The 12,462-nt window shown below is 34.7% G+C and overlaps 2 protein-coding genes and 3 non-coding genes across 6 annotated transcripts; all 5 read left to right on the forward strand.

The window, feature by feature from the left end:
- Positions 1 to 465: 465 nt before the first annotated feature.
- On the forward strand, positions 466 to 4,873 carry LOC101257100 (uncharacterized). Of its 2 annotated transcripts, none has more exons than XM_010317947.3 (10): positions 466 to 606; positions 718 to 797; positions 887 to 996; positions 1,620 to 1,738; positions 1,834 to 1,931; positions 2,987 to 3,074; positions 3,191 to 3,325; positions 3,541 to 3,649; positions 4,204 to 4,346; positions 4,549 to 4,873. In XM_010317947.3, the coding sequence occupies exons 2-10, from the start codon at positions 736 to 738 to the stop codon at positions 4,591 to 4,593; spliced, it is 909 nt and encodes a 302-aa protein (XP_010316249.1). In that variant the 5' UTR covers positions 466 to 606; positions 718 to 735; the 3' UTR covers positions 4,594 to 4,873. The 2 variants fall into 2 exon arrangements, with proteins under 2 accessions (XP_010316249.1, XP_010316252.1); XM_010317950.4 differs by having other exon boundaries at positions 477 to 606; positions 694 to 797.
- Positions 4,874 to 5,644: 771 nt separating this feature from the next.
- On the forward strand, positions 5,645 to 11,812 carry LOC101259473 (serine/arginine-rich SC35-like splicing factor SCL33). Its single transcript, XM_004228615.5, has 6 exons — positions 5,645 to 5,802; positions 8,863 to 9,025; positions 9,368 to 9,445; positions 10,343 to 10,510; positions 10,816 to 10,923; positions 11,373 to 11,812. Exons 2-6 carry the CDS (start codon positions 8,883 to 8,885, stop codon positions 11,632 to 11,634), a joined length of 759 nt encoding a protein of 252 aa, XP_004228663.1. The 5' UTR covers positions 5,645 to 5,802; positions 8,863 to 8,882; the 3' UTR covers positions 11,635 to 11,812.
- On the forward strand, positions 7,702 to 7,781 carry LOC112940795 (small nucleolar RNA Z102/R77). Its single transcript, XR_003245061.1, has one exon. It is a non-coding gene; the product is annotated as a small nucleolar RNA Z102/R77 (small nucleolar RNA).
- Positions 8,024 to 8,103, forward strand: LOC112940793 (small nucleolar RNA Z102/R77). Its single transcript, XR_003245059.1, has one exon. It is a non-coding gene; the product is annotated as a small nucleolar RNA Z102/R77 (small nucleolar RNA).
- On the forward strand, positions 8,361 to 8,438 carry LOC112940794 (small nucleolar RNA Z102/R77). Its single transcript, XR_003245060.1, has one exon. It is a non-coding gene; the product is annotated as a small nucleolar RNA Z102/R77 (small nucleolar RNA).
- Positions 11,813 to 12,462: the final 650 nt, after the last annotated feature.

A 12,462-nucleotide genomic window follows, 5' to 3' on the forward strand; every position in this document is an offset into this window, starting at 1 on the left:
GAATTTAAAAGTTAAACTTTTACAAGTTTCTACATAACTTTTCATAACAATTAAATTAATAATTATATATTTGTGAATATTTTAACTTAGTGAAAGCATAAAAGGTCAAATCACAATTGCAAAAGCGTATACTGGGAGAATTAAACCTCCGATCGATTAACAAGAGATACAAAGTAATTATTTAAAGAAAAAACGGGGTACATATTCAAAATATTCAATTAAAGACGAAAGAACTGATCATCTATTTATTATTCAAAACTGAATGAAGTCCTTTTATTTTAATGCAAACTCGTAAAATGGAATATCTTTACAATGAAGGCTTACTTAAAAACCCCAAAAATATAAAAAAATTCATACCGAATCAAATTAATTCAGTTGTTCGATTTTTCGTCGGTTTTAATTTTAAAGTATTGGGCCAAAGCCCAACACCCTTTATAGCCCAAATATTCAATTCCTAATATTTTTAGCCCATACCCGTTAGGGTTTAACTCCATTTGAACCAATTAGGTCATAAATTATTTCCCTTTTCAATTTTCTCTCTGTGCCAGTAGAGCTGCAGTAATTGGGGAGAAATTCATCTCGAAATTGAGCGATTCACTATTACTGGTAAGTTTTTGTATATTTCTCCAATTTTCAAGCTAAATTTTGATGTAATTTTCAGCAAAAATGATAACTTTTTGTGTAATTTGGTAGAGGTTTGAATTTGTCTGTAACTAGGTTTAGAAGTGATTAAAGATGCAACATGATGAGGTTATATGGCAAGTTATCAGGCATAAGCATTGCAGCTTCATGGCAAAGTGAGTTTCTTTTTTAGTTTTTGAGTTTCACTTCATATGGTATCTGTTAGAGGTTTTTATTTGATTTTTTGTTGTTGCGATAATTACAGGATTGAAACTGGGATATTTTGTCGAAACCCATATAATGTAACTGGGATTTGCAACCGTAGCTCATGTCCTCTGGCTAATAGCCGGTACGCCACCATTCGGGACCATGATGGTACTGATTTGCAGCTTATTTTACTGTAATTGTTGATATGTTATAAAGATTTTAGCTTTTGTTTAAATAAAAGAACCCGTTAGAGGGTAGCTGCTTTTTTCAAGTTTCAGGTTAAAAAGGAGTAAGAAAAGGCAAGTATCAATAAGTAAATGGTTGTCATTGGAATTCTAAGGAATACAGGATATGAGTTAAACGATCACCCATCTGTAAATAGAAAAGTTTTTTTTGATGTAATCTCATTAAATGAATAACTTGGCTGCTACAGGGATGTCCATATACTTGGATTATACTGATTTTATGTTTTTCTTCTGGGTTTTGAGTTATGAATCACGTGGTTAGCTTGAATTTTTGTTGATGCGGTAAGTCAATGTGGTCGTCTAAATGTTCTGACATTTATAGTAATCTGTCTAAGGAATCTAGTGTGGTTTCATAGGCTGCTCCTGGACTGCTTCTTTGTGTATATTTTTTTGTAGAAACTAGTACTCTGTTAATCATAGGAGTGATTGTGGGTATCTCCAAAGTTTAATCATAAATTATGTACTTTGGTAGAGTTTCTTTTGGATCCTCCGATGAACTCTAGTTGGTTGCATTTGCTTATTTACTTATTTTTTTGTGCTATGCAGGAGTATTCTATTTATACATGAAAACAATAGAAAGGGCTCACATGCCAAACAAACTTTGGGAACGAGTTAAATTGCCAAGAAATTACGAAAAGGCTCTTGAAATCATTGATAAACATTTGGTAATGAAATAGCTTTTTTTTACTTACTGCTGTATACGTTTTGTTCTTCAATGCAATAACTCCCTTCTCCCTTCTCTCTTTGTCAACTACCACAGATGTATTGGCCTAAGTTTCTTGTGCACAAGGCAAAACAACGTTTAACAAAAATGACTCAGATGCGAATAAGAATGAGGAAACTTGCTTTGAAAACAAGGTTCGACTTCCCTCCGTAGACACTTGATATACATTACACTTATCGATTTATTGGCTTAAATTTTACTTTTTATGGTCTTGAGCATTACTATCGAGGAGTTTAAAGGTGCATGCTTCAAAATTTTAGATTCTCGTTTGTTTAATTGATATGAGTCTTCATTCCATTTCACCTTCTCTCACCCTTCTTCCCGAAGAATGAATATTAAACAAGTAATTCCCTGGATTCTTCGTTTGTAAAGGTTGGGAGGATGCTTAGATGCAGTCTAAGTAGACTTGTAGTGAGATGTTCATCTCACAATTCAGAAGTGAAAGGGAGTGCCCTGCTTTGATTAAAGAAGGGTGGGGTTGTGGTGCTTCATCAAAGAGCATTTATTTATTACATCTTCGATAACTATACCAAAGGCCTGCGATATTGGATAAGGACATACCCAGTGTATACAGAATCATAACTATCCCAGCTTATCCAGTTGCCCTTTAGTTCCTGGATATGCAGCTAATTATCCGTGATAGAATTTGTTCTGATATGTTTCTTTAAATTGCATAGTATTGGTATGGCCATCATTTAACTTAAGCAAAATAGTTCAATAACCTTCCTCTATGATCATATCAACGGTCATTGCTTTTGGAAAAGGCCTGGACATCCTTTTATTCCTTCCCATCCTGATTCTGTACACCATAATTGCCATAGCTGTAATAGCACTATGTTTGTCCTATAAGTATTTGATATGACAATGAACTTTTTAACAGCTGGGTGGTTTCGAATTCGATAGTGGGCTTAACCTCCAATGTCAATTAGGTGTTGCTAGGAGAATATTACTGTTTCTCCTAATTCAAACTACTGCTTACAAAAAAGCTTGCTTTAAACCAATGAATTAATGGTGCCAGTTGTGTTTTTGAGATCATAAACACTCCTATCAGCTTTTCAATAAGGGGCTTGTTTACTTCCATTTGGTGGTACAGCCTCCCCTTTAAGAAATAGATCTATGCTTATGGATGTTTCACTGTACACATTTTTCTTCACTAGCTAGTATATGTTTTAATTTGTTGTGTGTCCAGGGAGAAGATAATGACCACACCAAGGAAAGAAACAAAAAGAGAATCTCGGCGACAGGAAAAGGCTGAAAAAGCTGCTCTTCTTGATAAAGTGAGTTTATGCTTGTAATTTGTCCCCTTTTGTTCATGGTAGCTTTGTTGTATTCTTCCTGCTTAGTAGATCATCTGGCTATATCCTTTACAATTTATGCCATTTGTATTCTGCAGAGTATTGAGAAGGAACTGCTTGAACGCCTTTCAAAAGGAGTTTATGGCGATATATACAATGTTCCTGAGCAGAAGTATCAAGAGATTCTTGCTAGGGAAGCAGAGGAAGTGGCTAGTGAAGAAGAAGACGAGGAGGTTTTATTCAAAAGCTTTATGATATTTTGTCAGCATTCCTTGTTTTCCTAGTTTTGCCTTCCTCTCTTTTTATCTTTTTTTTTATTTTTTGCGGGAGAGGGGATTGGTGTGACTCCAGCTTGGAGTTTGGGACTACCCTCTTCTCGTGAAACTTTGGCTGATACAATGAGATGGGTCAATTTATTAATGCTTCTGTTAATGACTGAAATAAACAGGAAGTTGAAGTAGAATATGTTGAAGGCTATGAAGATCTTGAAGAAGAAGACGACATCGAAGATTTTGATGGTTTTGGAATTAGAGACAATGGCTTGGATGCTGATACCGGTAAATTTCTTGATGGATATGCTCTCCTTTGCTCATCCGGTCCCCCCTTCTCACCGTTCTGTTAGTGCAATATATTAATGACACTTCATCCTTTAGCAAGGAGGCAATGCACATTTTCAACTCAGAACTAACACCCCCTATTAGGTTTACCTAGACGCCAGAAAGTAAAAGAATATGCATTTGTATTCTTGTGATATTTAGTAAATGTTTGGACAATACTTGGTTCATGTTGAAAACATAGAGCATTTGAACCTGAAAAAGAGTGCTAGCTTGCATACTTGATGAAGTTTTCTGCTTTTGAAGTAGAAATCACAAATTTGTAGTGGTCACATTCTTCTGGCGTATTGTGAGTTGTGACTGACACACATATTTTATCTTCGACTGAAGCGTTTATTCATGTCTATTGTGTGACGAAGTTGTTACAAAATCAATAATTGTGAACTAGTTGTGTATGATCAGATTCTTGTGTTTCTTATCTAAAGCTTGTCTGGTAATGTTAATCCTTGTCTATGCTTTATATATATAATCATCTGATGTGGGAATCGCTCCACTAGGAATGGATGACGATGACGATGACGAAGAGGCTGTTACAGTTCATCGGAAGAGTGGTAGAAAAGATTCTGCTTTAGCTAGAAGAAGAGCTGAGAAAGATGATCCAAGTGCCAAAGCAAAGAAAAAGGCGAAAGTACTCGTGGAGGTAAAAATTACTAACACATGTTTGTTTCCTAACATATAATAAACTGTTGTGTTTGGGCCCTTCCCAAGAGCCCGTGCATAGCGTGAGCTTAGTCCACAAGACTTCCCTTATTTCTGTTTTCTATTGTGTTCTGCTTTACTGCACACTTAATTCTTGTTTTTGTTTTGAAAAACACTCAATTTTTTTGTTATTCATCTCCTAGGTTGAGCACGACGATACAAGCGCAAGACAGACAACAGTACAATGATAGCTTGGCTTTTTAAGTGGCGAGGCAAAAAGATTTCGTTGGACACAAATGTTACGCGAAGAGATAGAACAAACTGGATCGTACTAAATTTTGATATCGTAGTAACAATTTTCGTGGTAATTGTTTGTATTTTCGAGTAGAAAATAGAGAAGAAAAAAAATTCTTGGGCTGGCCAAATCTGTTTTGGTTAGGCCCATAATCAGTTTGGGTTGTGATCTTTAGGCCCATAACACAATGGCTGGAAGAAATGATTTTTGAGAAGTTTCATTATTTTTAGCAATTGACTTGGTGTGATCGTATCGATAAATTATTTTTCCATTACCTTGGCCTACACACTACAATAAGAGGAAGGGAGAATTTTTTTTAAAAATTTTTTAGGTTATGGATCACAATTTATTTCTTATCGGGTGTTGAATAGGTTATTTCTACGTGTTAAATAATTGTTTTTGAAAATCAAATACAAGGCTTGAATCAAAGTTATTAAGTTTTGTTGAATTTGTAGCTACCACGACGACAATACAATATGATACATTATAATACTGTACGAAACAACATTTCAAGCACTTTCTAACTATTCACTACCGATTGTATTTTTTGTTAGATAAAACACAATGTTTCTTTTTATTATTATTTAAAATTTAGTAATTACATCATATAATTAAATTCATCGTTAGTTAACATTGAAAAGTTTTTATATTGTATAATGATCAATTTAGTGTAACCGTACCGTTATCTTAATTTTTTTTTAAACTGATGGTCTTTTAAAAACAACTCTCTACCCCATAAAGGTATTGGTAAGACGTTTCATACATTATATCCTCCTCGTACTTTGCTTTTGCTGAATTTTACCGAGTATATTGTGTTGTGGTGATCCTATCCGATTTCAAACTCTATTTTTTTTTATAATTTTATCATAAAAATTATTGATATATGACATTATATAATGACGAAGAACGATACAATATATGCGAATATTAATTCAAAGGGGTCGGATTTAAACATAATAAAACTTTTGGGGGTACAAAAATGATTTTCACTTAAATTGGAGACCATGAAAGGAAAATTATACAACTTTATATAGCCCCTTTTTTCCTTCTCATCTGCCAATAAGAAATCTTGGTTTGCCCTAATTTGGTGCAAACTTTTCTATATCCGCCGTCACCTAATTTGTGAATCTATACTCAAATTCAACTTCTTGTTTCTTCAAAGGTATAAGAAAATCCTCTCAAATCTCATTCTATTGAATGTTTTAGTTTAAGTTTTGTTGAAAACTATCATGGGTTTCTTTGAATCTGTATGTTCTAAGTTTTTTTTTTTTGAAGCATTTTCTTTCTCTTTTTCTTGTGGGTTTTGCTTATTATGGTTGTTTGTTATGTGGGTGTGTGTTAGAATTGTTAATTAGCTTTTGGGTTGTTGTAAGTTGGGTTTTTTGTTAAGATCTTGTGAACTGAATTGGACTAATTACCTATTTCTATACTTGTTCTATCTGGGTTTTGCTTAGAATGATTGTTTGTTATGTGGGTATGTGTTTAGAGTTGTTTATTAGATTTTGGGTTGTTGCAAGTTTGTTTTTTAAAAAGATCTTTTGAGCTGAAATTGACTAATTATTATTTTTGTACTTTGTTCTATCTGGGTTTAGCTAAGAATGATTCTTTGTCATGTGGTTATATGTTAGAATAGTTAATTAGCTTTTGGGTTGTTGCAAGTTTGGATCTTTGTTAGGATCTTGTGAACTGAAATGGATTAATCACCTATTTCTATACTCGGAGGGAGTCTTTTAGTCTATCTAGTGATTTGTATGTCATTAGGAAATGTAGAGAGGTTCTAGTGTTACAAAACCTCAGATTATTTGTGGTGGGATAGGTCTGTATAGAGAAAAATGGTGGGGCCCTGACTAGTTGGGGTTGAGGGGTAGTTGTTCTTGTATGGTGGATGTATAGTGGAAGCAAACAGGTGGTCACGGGTTTGAGTGTGGAAACAGCCTCTTGTATGAAGTAATGCAGGGTTCTTTTTGGGGTTTTTAGTTCTAAGCTTTGTATTGCTATATCAGAGTGTGGTTAAAAATCTTGATTCTATGGAAGTTAGAAAGCGAGGGTGTATATCTGGAAGATTCTATTAATAGACCGAGATTTTAGTGAAGCTCCTGTGGTGTATCAAATATTGGGATTAACTTTAGGTGCTAGAAGCTCCATGTTTTTGAGCTTTTAGCTTTCTCATCTATGCAGTGGTTTAATTGCTTTTTGGTTTAGACATTGAAATTGAAAGAGGGAGTTTTTATGCTGGGATTGTCTAATCGGGCATTGTCAAATCTTATTTTATTTTCCTTTTTGTTGATTGTAGCTTTTAAAGGAGCTGCATAGTGAGTCTGTTTGATATTTGATGATTGTGAATTTTGAATTTAAATGTTCTTATTTGAACTAGTTATTTGTGTGTGTTCATAGACAGCCATATTGAATCAACATGCACACTGATTTTCTTTAAATACTATTTTATGCCTTAGTTGTTTTTTCATTTTTTATAACTTTATTTTGCTCTGAGCACACCTTTTATGTGGTAGTGATGTCCATTTTTAGTTTATTAAGGGTGTTGGAGAAGTATATGATGATCATTACAACTTGGAATGCTGATATGACAGCAACTTGTTTTGTATTCGTACTGTCTGATCACTTCTGCAGTTACCACCAAGATTGTTTTTTGTCAATTGTTCTTAATGTTGCTTTGTAGTGATTTGACTACATTTTTTATTGTCTTTGCACTTATACATATGTTTTAGTCTCAAACTGAACCAGAAACTGTTGGTGGACTCCTTCAGTGTCCTGTTATTTGTTGTTTGAAATCTTCTTCTTTTTCATTATTCAGTAGAGCGAGATGATGAATATTATACTGTCATTACTGTTGTATGATACTATTCATCATGTATTTGTACTGGCTGATCGTTCTTCTTGAATTATATTTTTGTCTTGGAGTTTTTATTAATATCTGGTTATTATTTTTATTTTGGGATTTAAAATGAACTCCTTGAACTATGTACTTTTTGAGTATTGCTTAACATTTGAAATCTTTCAGTCATATTGATGCATCACATTCTGAACCAACCATCAATTTGGAGAATGAGATGATGAGTGTTATACAAATTTGATAGCTGATATGATGGCATATTATCATGTATTAGCTCTAGCTGATCATTCTCTTTTGGGTGACCTAAATTGGTTCTTTGTGTGTATTGAGTAGTCCTGTTAATGCATTTGATTGACATGCTTTAACGACCCGTTGATCTCTACCTTATACAAGTTAAAATATTAAATCAATTGTCTTGAAACTTTTACCTTTTGACATTTTATCCTCCTAATATAAAGTAGTTCTTAAGCCAATTTTTTGCTTGTTGATGCACTTCTTTAACATGAAATAAGTCAATATGGTTTTAAATTGAGAATGATATGATGAACTCATACTAGTGATTGCTGCTGATATGATGGCATTTTATCATGTATTAGCTCTAGCTGATCATTCTCTTTTGTGTGCCTTAAATTGGTTCCTCCTGTGTGTTGAGAGTAGTCTTGTTATTGCATTTTATTGATATGCTGCATTGACTGGTCAATCTCTACCTTACACAAGATATACACATACAGTTTGAAATATTATATGAATCGTCTTCATACTTTTACATTGACATTTTATCCTCCTAATATGAAGTAATTCTAAAGGCAAAAATTTGCTTGTTCACACTCTTCTTTAATATTAAGTAGCTCAATATGGTTGTGGATCGAGAATGATATGATGAACTTCATACTAGTGATTGCTGATATGATGGCAGTTTATCATGTATTAGCTCTAGCTGATCATTCTCTTTCTGTCCACTCTAATTTTGTTTTCTTTCTTGAATTGGTTCCTTTTTCTTTTAACAACCTAACATTATAGCATCTTAGCTCTTATAATTAGTTTCTTGGTTTTCATCACATCTGATGGGAAATGTTGGACTTTTTCCCTCCATTTTTTTGTTGGCCTTGAAAGAGAATTTCTATGGTGCAATCTCATGTTTATTTGAACAATTTAACTAGACTGTAGCAAGGATGTGAGAAGTTGGGGATATTTACTGTATCTTCTCTTATTTGAGATATCTGAGTAGACATGCTTTGGATTTTTCTCAAGGAGCCTAGTTGCCTTTTTTTAATCATCATTTTGCATCCTCGGTGTGGTTTATGTATTTATTTATCTAATCAATCTTATTTTGTACAAGAGCTTCCTCACTCATTTCTCTACTGTGGACAGATTATATTGATTCTGCTGGAATGAGGAGGAGAAGTTACAGCCCATCACCACCAAGAGGTTATGGCAGAAGAGGAAGGAGTCCAAGTCCCAGAGGTCGATATGCTGGTCATGGTAGAGATGGTCCGACTAGTCTTTTAGTTCGAAACCTTCGCCATGATTGTCGGTATGCACTAATGATTGTCCTCAAACTTATGATATGTTAGATTTGAAGTATTCCATGTCTTCCTTTTGCCACTTCATTCCTGTATTGCTATATCAGTTTTTAGTGATTTTGAGCTTGTAACTGATCATGTAGATATATTGATTCTTATCTTGATGCTATGTCCATAGTGAAGCTGGCCAAGATGACAAATTGTTGGTATAAGCAGAAACAGTTGTTGAAAAATCATGCAATGTTAATGATCAAGAAATATAATTGCGCTATTTCCCTTCATTGTATTACATTACCTGTAGACTTTTAGTACTTTTATAAATTGGTACCCCACAGTTTACTGCTTGCTTGCAGGCCAGAAGACCTCAGGAGGCCATTCGGGCAATTTGGCCCTGTGAAGGATATTTACTTGCCAAAGGACTACTACACTGGGTGAGCTTGTTTTGCATGTGATTATTCATCTGCTCAATTCTTCTGATCTCAGAAGGAAGAAGAAAGAATAAAAGAGCGGAGTATCTCTCTCTGACCAGTTACTCTCAAGTTTCATTCGCTGAAAAATAAATATTGAAGATTTTATTTTTAAAAGCACACGTTGTTTGGTAATATCCCCATTAATGCATTTGGCTAAATTTTGTTTGTCGGTGACACCATAAAGTTTTTTCCTTCTTAAAATTTGTTGGTTAATTTTTTTTGTTGTTAGAAACCGGCCTGTGCTTTTATTAAATTGTGAAATTTAGCAGCAAAACTAAGAGTCTTGAAGACTTCAATCAAGTAATAAGCATTCTGTTGACACATTGAAGTAGTAAGAGTTCTTGACGTCAATCAGGTAGTAAGAGTTGAAGGTGATATTAATGGTAGTGAAGATTTGAAGGAATTTGGATTTGAATACAATGTGAAGATTTCAAGATTTCAAGTCTTGAAGAATTTCAAGTCATCTTTAAACTGATACATTCAAGGTCAGCAGCCATGTGCTTGCTTATGTGTTTATGAAAGACATTATATTTTGGTGGGATTAATTGAAATTTGTGCTGTTTTTGACTTTTGTTACAGTTTAGGCTTGTTCTTTGCTTTCCTCAATATCTTTCTTAGAATCTAGTTCCCCTTTGTTCTTGATCAGTCCTTGTGGGGGTTTAGTGGAGTTGCTAGTGCTAGATAATTTGAGTTGTTAACCCTTGTTTGCCCTATGTTCACAGATTGGGTCTTACCTTTTAAACTCCAATCAGAGAACTGTAGCTAGGGTGCCTTGTATTCTGATCGCCTGCTGAACACCATATTGTTTAAGAAATCTCTGTTCTAAATCTGTTCTTGTGTTCCCGCCTTTTTAAACAGTGAACCACGAGGCTTTGGATTTGTCCAGTTTGTGGATCCTGCTGATGCTGCAGATGCTAAGTATCAGATGGATGGACAAGGTTTTCAAGGTCGGCAACTGACTGTGGTTTTTGCAGAGGAAAACAGGAAAAAACCTACTGAAATGAGATCTAGGGAACGCAGTGGAAGGTAATACTTTGTATTTCATTTGCTTATATCCACAGATGTCCATTAGAGTTCTGTCTTGAGTAGTCCTTATTGTCTCGTAAAGTGGCAGATGTTTCTTGTGTCTTTGATGCAAGTATTCTACTTTGGCTTTGATGTTTGAAAGTAAAACACTTGGTCTACATTATTATAAAATCATCTGTCCCTTCATCTCTCGTGTTATACCTATATTTTGTTCATTCCAGTTCTAATTCCTGCATTTTATAACCGCTGAAGATTGGCCGATTATTTTGGATTTGAATATTCATTTAGTTTGATTTTCTTATCAGTCATAGGAGTAGCCGCAGCTATGATAGGAGACGTACTCCACCTTCACGTTATGCAAGACCAGGATCACACAGCCGTGATTACTCTCCCAAGAGAAGGCCGTACTCGAGGTATGCAATATTACCTATATTTGTTGTTCGTTTTGTCAAAGAGTCTCTAGGTTGTTTATAAAGATGTGCTTCCAACAATCAACCAGGCATATCATACACTATCTTTGGTATAAATATGTGCTTCCAACAATCAACCAGGCATATCATACACTTATCTTTGGTATTAAGTTCATTTTTTTTGTTTTGCGTGCATCGTCTGATTCATATAGCTGATAAAGCATGCTGTTTGTTTTTATGAATACTATATCCATTGTTAGTTAAAATCATATTTTGAACTTGTTTTACTGCCTGCAAGTTGGTCCTTGGACGTTGATCAGACATTTTACAAATTTGCTTGCCTTGTGTACCCTCTTAGCTATTGTTTTAGCTCTTTTTTCACATCCTTTGGGACAACAATAAGTTATACAATGTATTTGTCTGTTTATCTCTATCCCACTTCTACATTTCAGGTCTGTCTCACCTGAAGAGAAAAGATACAGTCGTGAGAGGTCATATTCACGATCCCCTCCTCGGGACCTGTCTCCTCCACCACATAATGGATCAAGGAGTCGAAGTCAAACTCCAGTCAGAGAGCACCCACCATACAATGGCAGTCCAAGGAGCCGTAGCAGAAGTCCAGTTAGGAGGGAGCGTTCTCCAGTTAGGGGTCACAGCAGGAGCCCTAGTAGGAGCCGTAGCAGGAGCCCTGGTTGTGCTCCCTACTCACCATGATCCAAACTGCTATGTGTCTTCATGATTCTGAACTCTTTATGTCTTAAGTAGATGAATGCTGTAATATGGATCTATCTTTGGTGCTGTTTCTAAACTCGAATATCCGTTTTATGCGACTCTTTTTCTTTTTGATTCTGGGTATTTTTATGAGATCTATGTGGTAAACTCAATTCCTTCATGTGCTTCGTGTATGCATGGGAAAATGGATGCATTTTAGTTTGTCTCGTTTAAGGAGTTAAAACAGACAAGGAAATAAGTTTATTAGTAGAGACAAGCTTCATATCAGTGTGTGATATTGCAATTTTATACTTAATTTTTTGTTTCAATTAATTTTTTTCCATTAGTAAAATCAATAGTTAATTAGAAGCTGATGTCTCTTAACATATCCAATGAAATGAGATAATTTATAGCAACAAACTTCAATATCCAATTTGTGGGTTCATAAAATGCAACAAGAGAATGCATGACTCGTCTCACTGTCTCATGGTTTATGTGATTCACTAGTCCAATGACTTGATGTTATTTTATGTATGAAGTGTTCGTTTGGACAATGAAAATCGATATTGATTTGATGAGTTTTTACTCGTTCAATAAAAACTCGATAATGACCTAGCTGAGTTTTTACTTGTTCGATATTTAATTTGTTGTGTTTTTACTTGTTCAATGAAAGTCTGTTTGGAATAGACTCTGTTGCCATGATTACATGTTTTTTGTTCATGCCTTTTTTCCACGCTGTTGGAGAGAGAGGGTCTCGATGCGACATGTCATATGCCAACTAATGTGACATGGCACGTGAGTGGGTAAATTTTCATTTTATCGATTTTCGTG

This window comes from Solanum lycopersicum, chromosome 1 (genome assembly GCF_036512215.1).
Source record: "Solanum lycopersicum chromosome 1, SLM_r2.1".
Taxonomy (NCBI): domain Eukaryota; kingdom Viridiplantae; phylum Streptophyta; class Magnoliopsida; order Solanales; family Solanaceae; genus Solanum; species Solanum lycopersicum.

Bases quoted from the DNA above. Each gene is read 5' to 3' on its own strand.
- LOC101259473 (XM_004228615.5), top strand. From the start codon at position 8,883: ATGAGGAGGAGAAGTTACAGCCCATCACCACCAAGAGGTTATGGCAGA. The intron at 9,026-9,367 runs GTATGCACTAAT...GCTTGCTTGCAG, and splicing joins AACCTTCGCCATGATTGTCG to GCCAGAAGACCTCAGGAGGC. The intron at 9,446-10,342 runs GTGAGCTTGTTT...CTTTTTAAACAG, and splicing joins CCAAAGGACTACTACACTGG to TGAACCACGAGGCTTTGGAT.
- LOC101257100 (XM_010317947.3), top strand. From the start codon at position 736: ATGCAACATGATGAGGTTATATGGCAAGTTATCAGGCATAAGCATTGC. The intron at 798-886 runs GTGAGTTTCTTT...CGATAATTACAG, and splicing joins CATTGCAGCTTCATGGCAAA to GATTGAAACTGGGATATTTT. The intron at 3,326-3,540 runs GTTTTATTCAAA...TGAAATAAACAG, and splicing joins GTGAAGAAGAAGACGAGGAG to GAAGTTGAAGTAGAATATGT.